Raw genomic sequence first — 17952 nt, 5'->3', positions numbered from 1 at the left:
GCGTACAACGTTTTTTTAGGTTTGTCCAAAATTTAATTACCAGGTAGTTCCTATCAATTACTGTCGAAAAACACGGTAACATATGAGTGCAGATTCAATTCCATTAGATTTTTTTCCAGATTCCTAAGAACTGTCGTAAACATGGTAAAGCATTGTTTAAAGGAGCAGCCACACCGCTGCTTAAAAAACGGTGACGGTACGGAATCGCAGTGACGCTCGTATGCGTACCGTTTTTTATGCGTGCTTTCCGTCCGTCACTGGAATTCCGCACCGTCTGCGTATTTTAAGCAGCAGTGTGGACTGTGAAGGGCATGCGATAATAACGGTGCGCGTGCGCATACGATGCGTCACTGCGCGATTCCGTACCGTCACCGTTTTTTAAGCAGCGGTGTGGCCGCTTCTTTAATCGACTATACGCAATGGCGAAAACAAGGTGCCCGGAGAACATAAAAAAATAAGAATATCAGGAAATGATGAACTGGAGTCTGGAGTGTTAGGAAGAGTTTGAAACCTAAATGTTTTGCAACTGACAAGTACAAATTATGTACAAGCGTATTATGAGTAAGTACCTAATTACGAGAAATTAGTAGAATTACTGACTTAGCAAGATATATATAGAGTGTGCAAGTTAAAGTGGCAATGGCGGGCCACACCGCTCGAAGAACAGATAACCGTTGGGAGAGAAGTCTTCGAGTGGCGACCACGAACCGGAAGACGAAGCGTTCGCAGGCCTCCCACAAGGTGGACTGACGACATCGTGAGAGTTGCGGGCAACCGGTGAATGAAAGTGGTGGGCCAGCAGTGGTGTAGGGTCATAGCACGCAGCACGGATTGCTGAGACCTGGGTTCGATTCCCAGTGCTGTCTCTTCTTCTGGTTTTTTTGCGTGTGTCATGTGTGTCTCAGTTTATATTCGATATGGTTTCAACGGATACCCGTAAAAGTCACAAATTTGGAGTTGAAATAAAAAATACATAAAGACTCCAAAAAACCAATCATAATATGGTGAGTTGTCGTTCGTTCTGGCGTTCTAAGAGGGAGGCATTTGTTAGAAATGCAATAAACGAACTTAAAATAAGAAAAGGCTGTTGAAGTGTCTGAGGTTTTCAGCTATTTTATTTAATTGTACCTTGTAGATTGCACGGCGATCTCGTGGTAAGAGGCGTTATGACAGATGGTGGCCCGATTAATTGAATGGTCATGGGTCTCCTGGGAAATACTACACCATACACAACACATATTAGTATTAGTTAGGTAGGCCGGTTAGTGCGGACCATTGTTATAGATGGGTGGAGCTAATTCGTTCTGGGTTATCCCGCGTGCAGCCCCGGATCTAAGGGGGGGCAATCAGGGGCACTTGCCCCTGGGCGGCAGTTTCAGGGGGGCGCCAAATCCTTGAGACAAGATATGAAGAAGGAAAGAAGAAAAATGCTACTCATTGGTAGTTTAACAGTTTTTCTTAAACACTGAAGGGAGGGGGCGCCACCATCAAGGTGCCCTGGTTCAAAAAAATCGTTGATCCGGGTCTGCCCGTGTGTTACGAAAGTCTAAGGATAATACAAATACAATACAATGACTCTTTTTTGTACACCACAAATAGTAAGCTTACAGAAATAAATAAATAAATAAATATCACGGGACAATTCACACCAATTGACCTAGTCCCAAAGTAAGCTTGTGTTATGGGTACTAAGCAACGGATAAACATAATTATATAGATAGATACATACTTAAATACATTTTAAACACCCAAGACCCGAGAAAAAACATTCATATTTTTCATACAAATATCTGCCCCAACACGGGAATCGAACCCGGGACCTCAAGCTTCGTAGTCAGGTTCTCTAACCACTAGGCCATCTGGTCATCTAATTTCTGAATTGTGAGCATACCAAGTCACCGATGAGATACCCTTAGAATATTGTTTTGAGCTCTCTGGAGGCACATAATGTTGGATTTCTAATGTTGGAAATCCAACATTTTTCCTGGTAATGCCTATTTAAGTAGATTTTTTTGTATTTTTTTTCTCAAAAGAAATGAAGGGTTAAGAGGTGAAAAAGTGCCTACAGTTCTAGAAAGAAAATACAAAATTTGTTTTCCTCTCAATCGCTACCTTGGGTGAGAACTATCAACTACTACTTTAGTCGCCATAAAGTAAACCACACCACTAGCACTGACAATGAAAGCAGTCCAAATTTACGTAATATAATTTACTGTTGCAGTTTATAATCACAATGTGTGTGCAAGAAAGAAAATACAAGAACAAGTGTGATTGTTATTGCAAAAGTAAAATGAAATATGCAAAAAGGGTAATGTTTCCTATAAATTAAATGTATAAACTACAGCTATCCCACCTAATATCCACCCCTGCCTATTTTATTTATGAAAATCTCGCTGTACTGATTTGTGATGTTTAAAATAATGTATTTATATTATATTGTGGGCACAAACCATTAATGTTGTTATCGAAAATACAAACTGAAATATAGATGCACAGAAAAACCAGAAAAATAAGACCAGCGCTGGGAATCTAACCCAGGTCCTCGGCATTCCGTGCCGTGTGCTATACCACTACACCACCGCTGGACAACGATACAGACATGAATTTCTCCTATGCACCTCATATCTCAGCTTGTGTTGTTTCTTATTTAGCCACTTAAGCAGCGACACTAGCGACATCTATGCCGTAGCCCTCATCGAGAAACTTTTCGGCACTCCATTGGAACTAACCGCTCACCGGACAAGAGATATTGTTATTAAGCAATCAAATTAAGATTGGTTTTTGGTGTTTTTTAGGGGTTCGATTCCCAGCGCTGGTCTTATTTTTCTGGTTTTTCTGTGCATCTATATTTCAGTTTGTATTTTCGATATAGGTTTTACGGGATGTCCGTAAAAGTAACAAAAAATTTGGAATTGAAATAAAAAATACAAAAAGATTCCAAAAACCAATCTTACATTAATGTTGTTTTTTAGGATAAATTTATTTATAAACATACAAATAATATATACAATAATTAACAGAAATAAATAAAAAAAGAACTAAAACTAACTTACTCTAATCCTATAAACCTATATTTACAAATATCACCCAAGTCTTAAGGCGGGCTGGCTGTTTTTTTAGTTTGTTATTTCTTATTACAGTCAGTTGGCAACATCATGATAGTACCTCATAGTATTATGTACCTACAACGTAAATTTTTACTACATTTACTACATTTACATATTGATTAAACAAATGTAAATGTATGTATATTAAGTCAAGAATTAAAATGTTTCTCCTTTAGTTTCTAAATTCACATGAGCAACACGTACTGGTAAACATAGAACGTCGAACATGAATTTCTTTATTTACGGATGGTGGAGATTTCTATTACAATTTAATAAAAAAAACACATACTACCTACTACATGTGTAAATACTAGACTGAAATTTACTATAAAAACTTATGAACTACCCAGGTCACTACTTTAGCTAATGAAAGAATGAATGTGCACTCATTAATATTCCGAGTTGGACACGAAACTTTCCCTCCCCTTCTAAATTATGCCATAACATCGCCAACTAAGGGGGCGCGGCGATTGGTTCAAATTAAAAAGGAACCGCGCTCAAAAGAATAACTCGATATATTCAGTAGTCACTGACGCAACGCTTCATAATTTAATCGATCAATTAGCACTATTACTTACCATATTCCTTGAACAACTTCTTGTATTCACCGAGATCGTTCTGCTCCAACCACTCCTCCACTTGCGCGGTCTCGTCCTCGAAAATCTCAGTCAATACGACTCTAGTCAAATATGTCAGCGAACACAAAAAGAAAGCCGTACCGAAATATTGCATCCGCTTTGTCATTATTAATAAACTTTAGTCATAATTTTGTTATTTTTGAAAGTAAACAAACAAGAAGGACGGCACAAATTGGATTTTGACAATTCATTCAACGTTCAGAAACGCGGATCAATCGATAACAAATTTTGACAGCTCAAACCAAAGAGGTGCTCAAACACTTGGGTTTGTTTCGGTAGACGTTTTTGCAATATATTATGGTGGGCTACTCGAACGTATTTATTATTGTTGCCAGGATTTGAAGAAAAAAACTACCAAAAAAATTCTTAAGTATCCGCTATTTTATTTGTACAATTTATACTAAAAACCATTTACTTACTTACTTTAAAATAATGCGACTAAAACTAGACTAAATAATGCCGGGAAAAAATTTCTATTTATGAAAAAAAAACTGGCCGGACACACCCGAAATAGGGTTTCGTAGCCATTGTGGCGCTTTGTGTTATTGTGTTGGTTATTGTAATCAATATCTGCTTCGCTTATTAACCGCACCACATAAAGATAATTGCCAGAGTTCAGGTTAAAACCCAATAAAGAGCATGACAACTAATTCATCTGAATATCAATAGTAATATCGATGGAAATTGCAATAGTAATAACATGATCTCATACCTTAAACTATCTCCTGTGATGTCCGCACTCTTCAGCTATGTACAATTCACTCAGGCGCTAACCTGGTGCTCATATAGGTGATATTTATTCCCCAAATGTCCACCACCTGTAGTAAAAATAGTCACTATGACTTCAACCGCAGTTGAAGCCACATACACATACCATTGATAATAATTGAAGTGTTAATGCTAAGCTTTCAAACCAATTTGGATAAGCCAACAACCAGTTATACATATCCATACTGACTCTAAATAGGAAGACATATTGCCATGTCTCCTGGTGATGATAAGAAGACATATTGCCATGCTTCTTCCATTGGAATGATGATAGGAAAACATATTGCCATGCCTCCTCCATAGGGATGAATAGCCAGACATATTGCCATGCCTTCTCGCAATGATGATAGGAAAGACATATTGCCATGCCTCCTGCATAAGAATGAATAGCCAGACATATTGCCATGTCTTATCACAATGATGATAGGAAAGACATATTACCATGTCTCCTCCACTGGGCCGCCATAGCCCGAGCAGATTTGTAAGACCATAAGACCATAGGAAAAACTTAGCTTTAACATCGTTGTACCTCATCATATATTAAGGGAATTTGCTAATGCGTTATTAGAGTAAACCACTTGGATAATCAGCCACCAAGGTACTTAGCTACTTAGTACTTCAAACTTAGAACTTAGGACTTAGCTTTCAGATCAGCTCAGGAGTCAGGACATCACATCACAACTTATTAGCACTTTATATTTGGTATGAAACATTTGAAGGTAAACTATGCAAAGAATGTAAAACAAATGACAGCTTACCATAGTCAACTATAGAAATAGCGGCAATTTGAATCTTCGGATAATGTTGCTATATACAAAATATTTATGGTTCGCGATCCTTCGCGACACACCGCCGCCGGCAAGCTAAAGTGTTAATGTAGTCATCAGGTGGCTCGTCCATTCTCTGATCTTTTCCAGAGCTCGAACTGCAGCAACTCGTTTTTGGTTCCTTCTATAGACTGTTCCATGTTATCATTATCATCTGTCACGTCCATGTTTTCATTTGTCTTGTCCGTGCTCTCAATGGTCTCTCTCATAGTTTGCGTCATATCCGTGTTCGCATCTATTACATCCATAACATCAGCCTCTGGCTGTAAGTCTGTAACTTCTTCTCAATCATCTCTACTGGTGCATCCATATTTTCCTCTATGTTTGAATTACATAGTCTTGAGCTGTTTTCAGGTTCTATATTGTTGCAAGACAGATTCCCAGGTCTTTCAGTTTCGTCAATTTCCAAGGGATACAGATGTCCGATGGATCTATTGAATATAGTATTACCAATCTTCACTTTTGCAACTCTACATTGTCCGTCTGCACCCTTAACTAGTTCAACAATCTGTCCCACTTTCCAGTTTAGTCTGTTTATAGATTTACCTTTTAATTGTACAATATCGCCTAAACTAGGTCGATCATGAGCCTTGACTCTAGGTTGTTTAGGTGAGTGTCTGTAGCGTTCTCTTAGGCTTAGTAAGTACTGGTTCATAAACATGTCTTTGTACTCGTTCATTATTATTTCTCCACGTTTCCATCCTTCAATAAGTTGTTGTTTAGTAGCTGTAGCTGAAGGTAAAACTTGACTTGTTGACATGTGAATAGCTAAGCATTTTCCAGGTGATAAAAAGTCTGCAGGTTTCAGTACATACTCCAAGTCCGAACCAACGTAAGTAAGTGGTCTGATGTTGACGACTGCTTCAACTTCTTTGGCAATAGTAGTTGTTTGTATATCAGTCTTCGGCAGACCCTCCCCCGTCGAAAAAGAATAGGTATGTTCAGTGTGAATTCCAGACGGCCACGAGTCTGGGCTTTCAGAAAGAAACTATGGACCATTAAGCCATTTCTTCCTATCCTCTCTCGAAGTGGTAGACTTTGTTCCGATTTCTTCCACTCTCCTCGCTATAAAGGATGGTAGCAATTTGTCGGACTTACGCCAGGCTATTGCGATTTGACAATCAGTCCACAAAGTTTGACTTTTGATATTGTGTTGAAGAAATCTGACAATGCAGTTTATAAGTCTGCATCTGATTAAAACGCCCAACAGTTGAAGATGAGGACTTTGCAGATGGTGTTTTATGGTTGCATTCAATAAGAATGGGCTTGAAATTATGCCGAAAGTTACCCATGTGAATCTTTGATATAAAAGGTTATTTTCAGTAGCCGGTTTATTTGTCTAAGTCATAAAATCTGGTTACATCTCTATCGTTTTTGTAGGTTCTTGACCATTATGTAAATTCTTTGGACAAAGTGCTCTGTTATGGTGTCCATATTTACCACAGTGAGGGCAAGTATTTTTCCTTTTGCATAAATTAGCTCTGTGTCCAAATTCAAAACAATTGTAGCATCGGTTTTGAAGCCTCGATTTCCTTTCAGACATAGTCTTGAATTTTGTACATTTATCATTATAATGAGCCTCATGACAGAATATACAAGTAAACTTCTGTCTCTTGTTATAAGTTTCATCAGTTGACTCCATCTTAGGCTCATGCTGTCTCTTTCTTACAATAGAACAGTTATTGAATGTAGACGTGCTAAGCCTGAAATTCTTGTAACCCTTATTTCCATTCCGGTTAAATCTGGAGTTATTGAAGAATTTCTTAGAGCTATTTCCTTTACATGTAACGTTTCAGTTGTGTAATGAATTTCCTTGCTTGTGGATTCAGACGCTCCTTTTGCATCCTCTCTTGCTGAAATAATTATATCAAGGTGCTTCCTCATTTCTTCAATAGTGTCTGCACTCATCTTCATTTTCATTTCATAAATGATGTCTTGAGGAAACTTCTCCATGATTAAAAATCGCAGATGATTATGATCTGTGTTTTCTCCCAGCGAGCGCAGTACTCTGAGATGTCTTCAATCGCGTCCAAAGTTTTCCTGCAATCTTCTGATTTTTCAGCCCTCTCCATTTTATAGAGCGTGGAGTAATGTGCATCAATTATTTTAACTCCTTTCCCATACCTTTCCTTTAAAGTGGTTACAGCGATCTTGTAATTATCATTTGTAGTCTCTAAACCGTCGATCACCGTCCTTGCTTCACCCTTAAGAGAAGCCTTCAGGTATAAAAGTTTGTCAACATCACGAGGTTTCGTTGATCTATGTTGGAGCTGAACTGATCCCAAATTGGAACCATTCCAAAACGTCTCCCTTAAATGAGGGTAAATGTAATTCCGGTAGTTTGCCTCTGAAGCTGTTCAAGTTTGAAGTTGATGGTTGAGGATCCTTATTGGCTTGTACTTTAGTATTAAGTTCGGCTAATGCTTCTTCTCCTTCTAACTGTATGGAAGTGAGAATAGCTACTTCATCGGCATTTGGACAGTCAGACTTGTTAAAATATTGGTATAATTCGGTGTTGAATCTATTTAAATATGGATGTCAATTTTGAGACTGTAATTTCTAGCTTGTTCAAGCTGATTGTTATTCATGAACTGGATGAGTACAAACTGAGAGCTTTATCGGACAAATCTTTAATATTGCTTGCAAATGTGGACAGTCTATTTAAATATATTTCCTCCATAATTCCGAGGAATTGTATTAATCTGTAGGTCAGTAGAACAAAAATATCACAATATGCTCATGATTAATTTAATACAAGTACACCCTGTATAATTATAAACTCAGTATACACCCTTATCAATACTAGTTACACATACAGTGCACGCCCTGTATAATTCTTACTCAGTTTTTGTATCAATATTTTTTGATCATAACTACAGTATAATTCCAAATGTTATATTTTAAAAGTGAATGTCAAAACTAAAGCAGTTGATATATAATAATATAATTTAGGCCTACTTATCAGCCCTAGCCCTACTGATATGTTGAATTAGGCATTTATATATGTATGCAAAGATCTTGGCAAAGAAGTATCAAGTACATGAACTTTTTTAATCTTTTCTGGCTATCTAACCGTAAGAATCACATAATCCACATAATATGATGCTCACCTGTTGTTTATGCACACTTTCCAAATAGTTTCCACCATCACACAATTTATTTTCACCAAAACAAAACTTTCATACACGATACGTACTAAGTACTTGAAGAAAATTTCGGCCATCTTAGAATTTAGAAGCGTCCCGCGCGCACTCACTTGTTTTGAACTAACGAGTCAACAACATTTATTTTATTTAGTGAAACAATCCTCCCGTTTCTCAAAGCTAGCGTAATAATTCTTATGAAATAATAATTTCACTTATTAGCTAATTTAAGGTCTTTTAGTTTCGTTTAGATCGAAAAATAAAAATTTTCTTGTTATTAAAATTAGGCGGATGTTGATCGCCGCACATCCGGTTTCGTAATGAACACCAACTGAACAATTCCAAATTTCTTCAACTAAAATTATGCATTTTATAACTAAATCAGTTCCTTCTATGCCTGATATCATTATACATATAACATAAATGTTTCAAATCACGAGATTTCCACTCTTATTTTTCAAATCTAATGAATTATAAAAATAGCAACTTTTAGTTCCACCAGCTGATCATAGATGTCGTTATGAGTCACGAAAATTACATATTGCATTTGTAAAAGTCAATTTCAGATGCTCTTTACTGAGTTTTAGTTGTAATTATCACAGCAGAACTGTACTAACTTTGCAGCAGCTTCACCAATTTCCAATACTAGCCAGCAGTTCAATAATTCTTCAATCTCATTAGTCAGTTCCATCATTATCTATCTTTACCATTTATATCACATCCCAGCATCTCCACCAAATTTATGTGGCGCTTTGTGTTATTGTGTTGGTTATTGTAATCAATATCTGCTTCGCTTATTAACCGCACCACATAAAGATAATTGCCAGAGTTCAGGTTAAAACCCAATAAAGAGCATGACAACTAATTCATCTGAATATCAATAGTAATATCGATGGAAATTGCAATAGTAATAACATGATCTCATACCTTAAACTATCTCCTGTGATGTCCGCACTCTTCAGCTATGTACAATTCACTCAGGCGCTAACCTGGTGCTCATATAGGTGATATTTATTCCCCAAATGTCCACCACCTGTAGTAAAAATAGTCACTATGACTTCAACCGCAGTTGAAGCCACATACACATACCATTGATAATAATTGAAGTGTTAATGCTAAGCTTTCAAACCAAGTTGGATAAGCCAACAACCAGTTATATATATCCATACCGACTCTAAATAGGAAGACATATTGCCATGTCTCCTGGTGATGATAAGAAGACATATTGCCATGCTTCTTCCATTGGAATGATGATAGGAAAACATATTGCCATGCCTCCTCCATAGGGATGAATAACCAGACATATTGCCATGCCTTCTCGCAATGATGATAGGAAAGACATATTGCCATGCCTCCTGCATAAGAATGAATAGCCAGACATATTGCCATGCCTTATCACAATGATGATAGGAAAGACATATTACCATGTCTCCTCCACTGGGCCGCCATAGCCCGAGCAGATTTGTAAGACCATAAGACCATAGGAAAACTTAGCTTTAACATCGTTGTACCTCATCATATATTAAGGGAATTTGCTAATGCGTTATTAGAGTAAATCACTTGGCTAATCAGCCACCAAGGTACTTAGCTACTTAGTACTTCAAACTTAGAACTTAGGACTTAGCTTTCAGATCAGCTCAGGAGTCAGGACATCACATCACAACTTATTAGCACTTTATATTTGGTATGAAACATTTGAAAGTAAACTATGCAAAGAATGTAAAACAAATGACAGCTTACCATAGTCAACTATAGAAATAGCGGCAATTTGAATCTTCGGATAATGTTGCTATATACAAAATATTTATGGTTCGCGATCCTTCGCGACACACCCGCCGCCGGCAAGCTAAAGTGTTAATGTAGTCATCAGGTGGCTCGTCCATTCTCTGATCTTTTCCAGAGCTCGAACTGCAGCAACTCGTTTTTGGTTTCCTTCTATAGACTGTTCCATGTTATCATTATCATCTGTCACATCCATGTTTTCATTTGTCTTGTCCGTGCTCTCAATGGTCTCTTTCATAGTTTGCGTCATATCCGTGTTCGCATCTATTACATCCATAACATCAGCCTCTGGCTGTAAGTCTGTAACTTCTTCTCCAATCATCTCTACTGGTGCATCCATATTTTCCTCTATGTTTGAATTACATAGTCTTGAGCTTGTTTCAGGTTCTATATTGTTGCAAGACAGATTCCCAGGTCTTTCAGTTTCGTCAATTTCCAAGGGATACAGATGTCCGATGGATCTATTGAATATAGTATTACCAATCTTCACTTTTGCAACTCTACATTGTCCGTCTGCACCCTTAACTAGTTCAACAATCTGTCCCACTTTCCAGTTTAGTCTGTTTTTAGATTCACCTTTTAATTGTACAATATCGCCTAAACTAGGTCGATCATGAGCCTTGACTCTAGGTTGTTTAGGTGAGTGTCTGTAGCGTTCTCTTAGGCTTAGTAAGTACTGGTTCATAAACATGTCTTTGTACTCGTTCATTATTATTTCTCCACGTTTCCATCCTTCAATAAGTTGTTGTTTAGTAGCTGTAGCTGAAGGTAAGACTTGACTTGTTGACATGTGAATAGCTAAGCATTTTCCAGGTGATAAAAAGTCTGCAGGTTTCACAGTACATATGCCAAGTCCGAACCAACGCAAGTAAGTGGTCTGATGTTGACGACTGCTTCAACTTCTTTGGCAATAGTAGTTGTTTGTATATCAGTCTTCGGCAGACCCTCCCCCGTCGAAAAAGAATAGGTATGTTCAGTGTGAATTCCAGTCGGCCACGAGTCTGGGCTTTCAGAAAGAAACTATGGACCATTAAGCCATTTCCTCCTATCCTCTCTCGAAGTGGTAGACTTTGTTCCGATTTCTTCCACTCTCCTCGCTATAAAGGATGGTAGCAATTTGTCGGACTTACGCCAGGCTATTGCGATTTGACAATCAGTCCACAAAGTTTGACTTTTGATATTGTGTTGAAGAAATCTGACAATGCAGTTTATAAGTCTGCATCTGATTAAAACGCCCAACAGTTGAAGATGAGGACTTTGCAGATGGTGTTTTATGGTTGCATTCAATAAGAATGGGCTTGAAATTATGCCGAAAGTTACCCATGTGAATCTTTGATATAAAAGGTTATTTTCAGTAGCCGGTTTATTTGTCTAAGTCATAAAATCTGGTTACATCTCTATCGTTTTTGTAGGTTCTTGACCATTATGTAAATTCTTTGGACAAAGTGCTCTGTTATGGTGTCCATATTTACCACAGTGAGGGCAAGTATTTTTCCTTTTGCATAAATTAGCTCTGTGTCCAAATTCAAAACAATTGTAGCATCGGTTTTGAAGCCTCGATTTCCTTTCAGACATAGTCTTGAATTTTGTACATTTATCATTATAATGAGCCTCATGACAGAATACACAAGTAAACTTCTGTCTCTTGTTATAAGTTTCATCAGTTGACTCCATCTTAGGCTCATGCTGTCTCTTTCTTACAATAGAACAGTTATTGAATGTAGACGTGCTAGGCCTGAAATTCTTGTAACCCTTATTTCCATTCCGGTTAAATCTGGAGTTATTGAAGAATTTCTTAGAGCTATTGTCCTTTACATGTAACGTTTCAGTTGTGTAATGAATTTCCTTGCTTGTGGATTCAGACGCTCCTTTTGCATCCTCTCTTGCTGAAATAATTATATCAAGGTGCTTCCTCATTTCTTCAATAGTGTCTGCACTCATCTTCATTTTCATTTCATAAATGATGTCTTGAGGAAACTTCTCCATGATTAAAAATCGCAGATGATTATGATCTGTGTTTTCTCCCAGCGAGCGCAGTACTCTGAGATGTCTCTCAATCGCGTCCAAAGTTTTCCTGCAATCTTCTGATTTTTCAGCCCTCTCCAATTTATAGAGCGTGGAGTAATGTGCATCAATTATTTTAACTCCTTTCCCATATCTTTCCTTTAAAGTGGTTACAGCGATCTTGTAATTATCATTTGTAGTCTCTAAACCGTCGATCACCGTCCTTGCTTCACCCTTAAGAGAAGCCTTCAGGTATAAAAGTTTGTCAACATCACGAAGGTTTCGTTGATCTATGTTGGAGCTGAACTGATCCCAAAATTGGAACCATTCCAAAACGTCTCCCTTAAATGAGGGTAAATGTAATTCCGGTAGTTTGCCTCTGAAGCTGTTCAAGTTTGAAGTTGATGGTTGAGGATCCTTCTTGGCTTGTACTTTAGTATTAAGTTCGGCTAATGCTTCTTCTCCTTCTAACTGTATGGAAGTGAGAATAGATACTTCATCGGCATTTGGACAGACAGACTGGTTAAAATATTGGTATAATTCGGTGTTGAATCTATTTAATATGGATGTCAATTTCGAGACTGTAATTCTAGCTTGTTCAAGCTGATTGTTATTCCATGAACTGGATGAGTACAAACTGAGAGCTTTATCGGACAAATCTTTAATATTGCTTGCAAATGTGGACAGTCTATTTAAATATATTTCCTCCATAATTCCGAGGAATTGTATTAATCTGTAAGTCAGTCGAACAAAAATATCACAATATGCTCATGATTAATTTAATACAAGTACACCCTGTATAATTATGAAGTCAGTATACACCCTTATCAATACTAGTTACACATACAGTGCACGCCCTGTATAATTCTTACTCAGTTTTTGTATCAATATTTTTTGATCATAACTACAGTATAATTCCAAAATGTTGTATTTTAAAAGTGAATGTCAAAACTAAAGCAGTTGATATATAATGATATAATTTAGGTCTACTTATCCACCCTAGCCCTACTGATATGTTGAATTAGGCATTTATATATGTATGCACATTTCTGAACACAAACATGATATAAAGAATTGACAGATAAATTCTCAAATGCCAGTCTATAATTATTCAATTACTCAGTCAATAGAAATTACTCAACTTGGCTGGAAGCACTGCTGTGCCCCCGGATGAAGCAATAAAATAATTAAGTATTATTTTCCAAACATACAATGACTTTAAATTTTCATGTTCTCAACTTTAAGTAGATTAAGACACATTATTCACCATGCATCATTAATTGCACAAATGTGTAATTATAATTATGTAAAACTATAAATCAAAGTAAAATATTTGTTTATTCTCATTATTCTAGTGTTAGCTTCATTTATTTCAGTTTAACACAAAACACAACACCATTGTAACTAGTAGGTACAGTCAACGTTTGATCACTTATTTATGACATTGACTGTACAACATAGGTACATAATTATATAAAAGTTAGACTGATATCTGCATATTGTTGAATATCATTCCTGTTCACCTCAAATTTGGAACATATTCACGGTTTCTCTTACTACAATTTTAATAAGTTTCCACATACCTTAGTATAGCGTACTAAGACCTGCCGTAACACTGCTACATGAGCCAATACGCCTTGCTCCTTTAGTTCTAAGACTGCTACCGCTCTTAGTCGTCTTAACTGTTGCTGTTGTCTCCTAAGATATCAATACACATTGTTTTAAAATAGGTTACAACAAATTACTTTTTAGAAGTCTTATGCGAGCTGCCTTCACACGTAAATAAAAGTAAGTATGCTAATCTTCAAGTCGATCCGACTACTAGAAGTAGGTTGAATTTATTTGCATTTGCAAGAACGACCCATCATACAAACATACCTAAATCGTAAGTTAAATAAAGGCTTGTAAAAAGTATGAACTTGTAAGTGTACTTTGTTTCTAGCCGCCCTGTCCATGTCCCGAGTCCCGGCGCAGCCGGTAACAAAAACAAAAACATCTTGGTTGGTATAGGTACCTACTCGGTGTAATTTCACTCGAATACATTGTATTTCGACTGCCGTATTACGTAGGATCAAAATCTTGCCAATACTTGTTAGTTATTAACTTGTCTCACTACCATTTTATTTAATAAGTAGCAGCAAAGAATTACTTGGCAAAGAAGTATCAAGTACATGAACTTTTATTTAATCTTTCTGGCTATCTAACCGTAAGAATCACATAATCCACATAATATGATGCTCACCTGTTGTTTATGCACACTTTCCAAATAGTTTCCACCATCAACACAATTTATTTTCACCAAAACAAACTCTTTTATACACGATACGTACTAAGTACTTGAAGAAAATTTCGGCCATCTTAGAATTTAGAAGCGTCCCGCGCGCACTCACTTGTTTTGAACTACGAGTCAACAACATTATTTTATTTAGTGAAACAATCCTCCCGTTTCTCAAAGCTAGCGTAATAATTCTTATGAAATAATAATTTCACTTATTAGCTAATTTAAGGTCTTATTAGTTTCGTTTAGATCGAAAAATAAAATTTTCTTGTTAAAAAATTAGGCGGATGTTGATCGCCGCACATCCGGTTTCGTAATGAACACCAACTGAACAATTCCGAATTTCTTCAACTAAAATTATGCATTTTATAACTAAATCAGTTCCTTCTATGCCTGATATCATTATACATATAACATAAATGTTTCAAATCACGAGATTTCCACTCTTATTTTTCAAATTTAATGAATTATAAAAAATAGCAACTTTTAGTTCCACCAGCTGATCATAGATGTCGTTATGAGTCACGAAATTACATATTGCATTTGTAAAAGTCAATTTCAGATGCTCTTTACTGAGTTTTTAGTTGTAATTATCACAGCAGAACTGTACTAACTTTGCAGCAGCTTCACCAATTTCCAATACTAGCCAGCAGTTCAATAATTCTTCAATCTCATTAGTCAGTTCCATCATTATCTATCTTTACCATTTATATCATATCCCAGCTCTCTTTTCCACCAAATTTATGTGGCGCTTTGTGTCATTGTGTTGGTTATTGTAATCAATATCTGCTTCGCTTATTAACCGCACCACATAAAGATAATTGCCAGAGTTCAGGTTAAAACCCAATAAAGAGCATGACAACTAATTCATCTGAATATCAATAGTAATATCGATGGAAATTGCAATAGTAATAACATGATCTCATACCTTAAACTATCTCCTGTGATGTCCGCACTCTTCAGCTATGTACAATTCACTCAGGCGCTAACCTGGTGCTCATATAGGTGATATTTATTCCCCAAATGTCCACCACCTGTAGTAAAAATAGTCACTATGACTTCAACCGCAGTTGAAGCCACATACACATACCATTGATAATAATTGAAGTGTTAATGCTAAGCTTTCAAACCAAGTTGGATAAGCCAACAACCAGTTATATATATCCATACCGACTCTAAATAGGAAGACATATTGCCATGTCTCCTGGTGATGATAAGAAGACATATTGCCATGCTTCTTCCATTGGAATGATGATAGGAAAACATATTGCCATGCCTCCTCCATAGGGATGAATAGCCAGACATATTGCCATGCCTTCTCGCAATGATGATAGGAAAGACATATTGCCATGCCTCCTGCATAAGAATGAATAGCCAGACATATTGCCATGCCTTATCACAATGATGATAGGAAAGACATATTACCATGTCTCCTCCACTGGGCCGCCATAGCCCGAGCAGATTTGTAAGACCATAAGACCATAGGAAAACTTAGCTTTAACATCGTTGTACCTCATCATATATTAAGGGAATTTGCTAATGCGTTATTAGAGTAAATCACTTGGCTAATCAGCCACCAAGGTACTTAGCTACTTAGTACTTCAAACTTAGAACTTAGGACTTAGCTTTCAGATCAGCTCAGGAGTCAGGACATCACATCACAACTTATTAGCACTTTATATTTGGTATGAAACATTTGAAGGTAAACTATGCAAAGAATGTAAAACAAATGACAGCTTACCATAGTCAACTATAGAAATAGCGGCAATTTGAATCTTCGGATAATGTTGCTATATACAAAATATTTATGGTTCGCGATCCTTCGCGACAGCTATTATTAAAAAATTAATCAATATTTTTTTAAGGATTTCATCTTATGTACGGAATATTTCAAGTTTAGATATATTTTATACCTTATAGGCTCCTATTTAATCATAAACTACTAATAATTCTCAAGAAAACTTAACCGTTATAGTTTTCCTTGTAAGTTTGATATATACCTACTTACTACCATTACATACAACGATTAGTGAGGGAAGCTATCGAAGTTACGAAATACCCTAACTTTAATCGAGAAAACGGTTTTAAGTTGTCAATTACGTGGTGTTTGTGATAAAACGAAAAAATTTAGTGATACTGTGAGTGTGAGTGTATTTTGCCGTGACTTTAAAGTGAGTTCGAATTCCAGTAGTAGTGGGCAACTTGTTAGGAAGGGAAGAAGGTAAAAAGGTCTCGGTACAATCTCAGTATATAAAAAAGGTACTCTGTGGGTAAAGGTAGTCATTCACGATGACGCGTGCCGTGGTTCTTATTACAATGACATTAATGTCTAATTTTGACAAAATCATCAATCAGGTATAGATCCTCCGTATAGATCGGTTACATCAGATTTATTTTTCTGACTGACAGTTATATCAGCATACCGGCAATTTTGACAACTTAATCTTAATATATTATGAAAATATAGATATACAGACAATGTTTAGCGAAGAGAAAAGTTAAATCGGTTGAAAATTGGATTTAAAGTGATTTTTTGAAAAATCTTTATACCTGTCTCTTTCTCAAACGCTTCTCTCTATCCAGCAAGTATGGCGGTACTGGCGTGTGACGTCACATGCCATGTCTTTCTCTGTCTAATTTTGAATTTCAAACCCTCATAACTTTTTTATTTGTAAAGGTAGCTTAAAAATTGTTTCTTTATTCGATAACAAGCATTGTGTAGTTTTAATTTATAAAACATATACAAAATAGTCAAATACCATATTCTCCAGTCGTTCATGATCATGGCGCATGAAATATCGAGCTGCTCTAAAATCAAGGTACGCGGAACAAAACCCGAATTTCTATATTAATAATTTCGTACCGGTCTACGGTAGACTCGAACGAAATGCACATCAAATTGAAGAGCGTAAAAAATTAGTCAATCCGAGTCGACAACTTGTAGGCGGAAAATTCGGATTATCGCGTTTTTTCAATATAAACTTGAATAAATTACTAAGTATATAATGGCGTTGCGAAGTAAACATGTCAAAGTCATCACATCAAAGTGGCGTTAGTGTCACGTCATCACGTGTCACAGGTTTGCATTTCGTTCTCCATTGTGACCTCTTAAGGGCCCCACACACGGTACGATTTTTCGATTTTCATCAGATCGATCGTACAGACGAATCGTACCGTATATGGGGCCCTTTAGGTCTAATTTCTTTGATTATGAGACAGAGACATCATAGTTATTACTGGTGAAATACCGATACGTAGGTTAGCTGTGAAAGTGTTTGTGATAATATTAAGGCTGGGAATATACGTCAGATTTTTCGATAAGTACGTACGACAGTCTTTACACTGGCAAATTTTTTTTTTCAAGCATATTATTATGAGTACATTTTACCCGAGCGAAGCCGGATT

The 17952-nt window shown here is 36.7% G+C and overlaps 2 protein-coding genes across 5 annotated transcripts in view; one reads left to right on the top strand and one right to left on the bottom strand.

Moving 5' to 3' along the window:
* Rhp (GTP-Rho-binding protein rhophilin) overlaps nt 1-17952 on the top strand; it is a 214970-nt gene that overhangs the window by 21751 nt on the left and 175267 nt on the right. The gene's annotated exons all lie outside the window — the stretch shown is intronic.
* LOC141441663 (uncharacterized) lies at nt 9150-16371 on the bottom strand. 4 transcript variants are annotated; one of them, XM_074106463.1, is made up of 3 exons: nt 14512-16267; nt 13853-13967; nt 9150-13002 (listed from the first exon to the last, which is right to left on the bottom strand). In XM_074106463.1, exons 1-3 carry the CDS (start codon nt 14547-14549, stop codon nt 12958-12960), a joined length of 198 nt encoding a protein of 65 aa, XP_073962564.1. In that variant the 5' UTR covers nt 14550-16267; the 3' UTR covers nt 9150-12957. The 4 variants fall into 4 exon arrangements, 3 of the variants coding, with proteins under 3 accessions (XP_073962564.1, XP_073962563.1, XP_073962562.1); XM_074106462.1 differs by adding an exon at nt 16289-16371 and having other exon boundaries at nt 9151-13002; nt 13853-15581; XR_012452833.1 differs by having other exon boundaries at nt 9152-9516; nt 10224-13002; nt 13853-16267.

Source organism: Choristoneura fumiferana, chromosome 24 (genome assembly GCF_025370935.1).
Source record: "Choristoneura fumiferana chromosome 24, NRCan_CFum_1, whole genome shotgun sequence".
Taxonomy (NCBI): domain Eukaryota; kingdom Metazoa; phylum Arthropoda; class Insecta; order Lepidoptera; family Tortricidae; genus Choristoneura; species Choristoneura fumiferana.
The sequence above is the reverse complement of the archived record's forward strand: the minus strand, read 5'-3'. Positions and strand labels throughout refer to the sequence as shown.

Excerpts from the sequence above, each read along its gene's own strand:
- LOC141441663 (XM_074106462.1), bottom strand. The coding sequence starts at position 12,980 with ATGGAGGAAATATATTTAAATAGACTGTCCACATTTGCAAGCAATATT.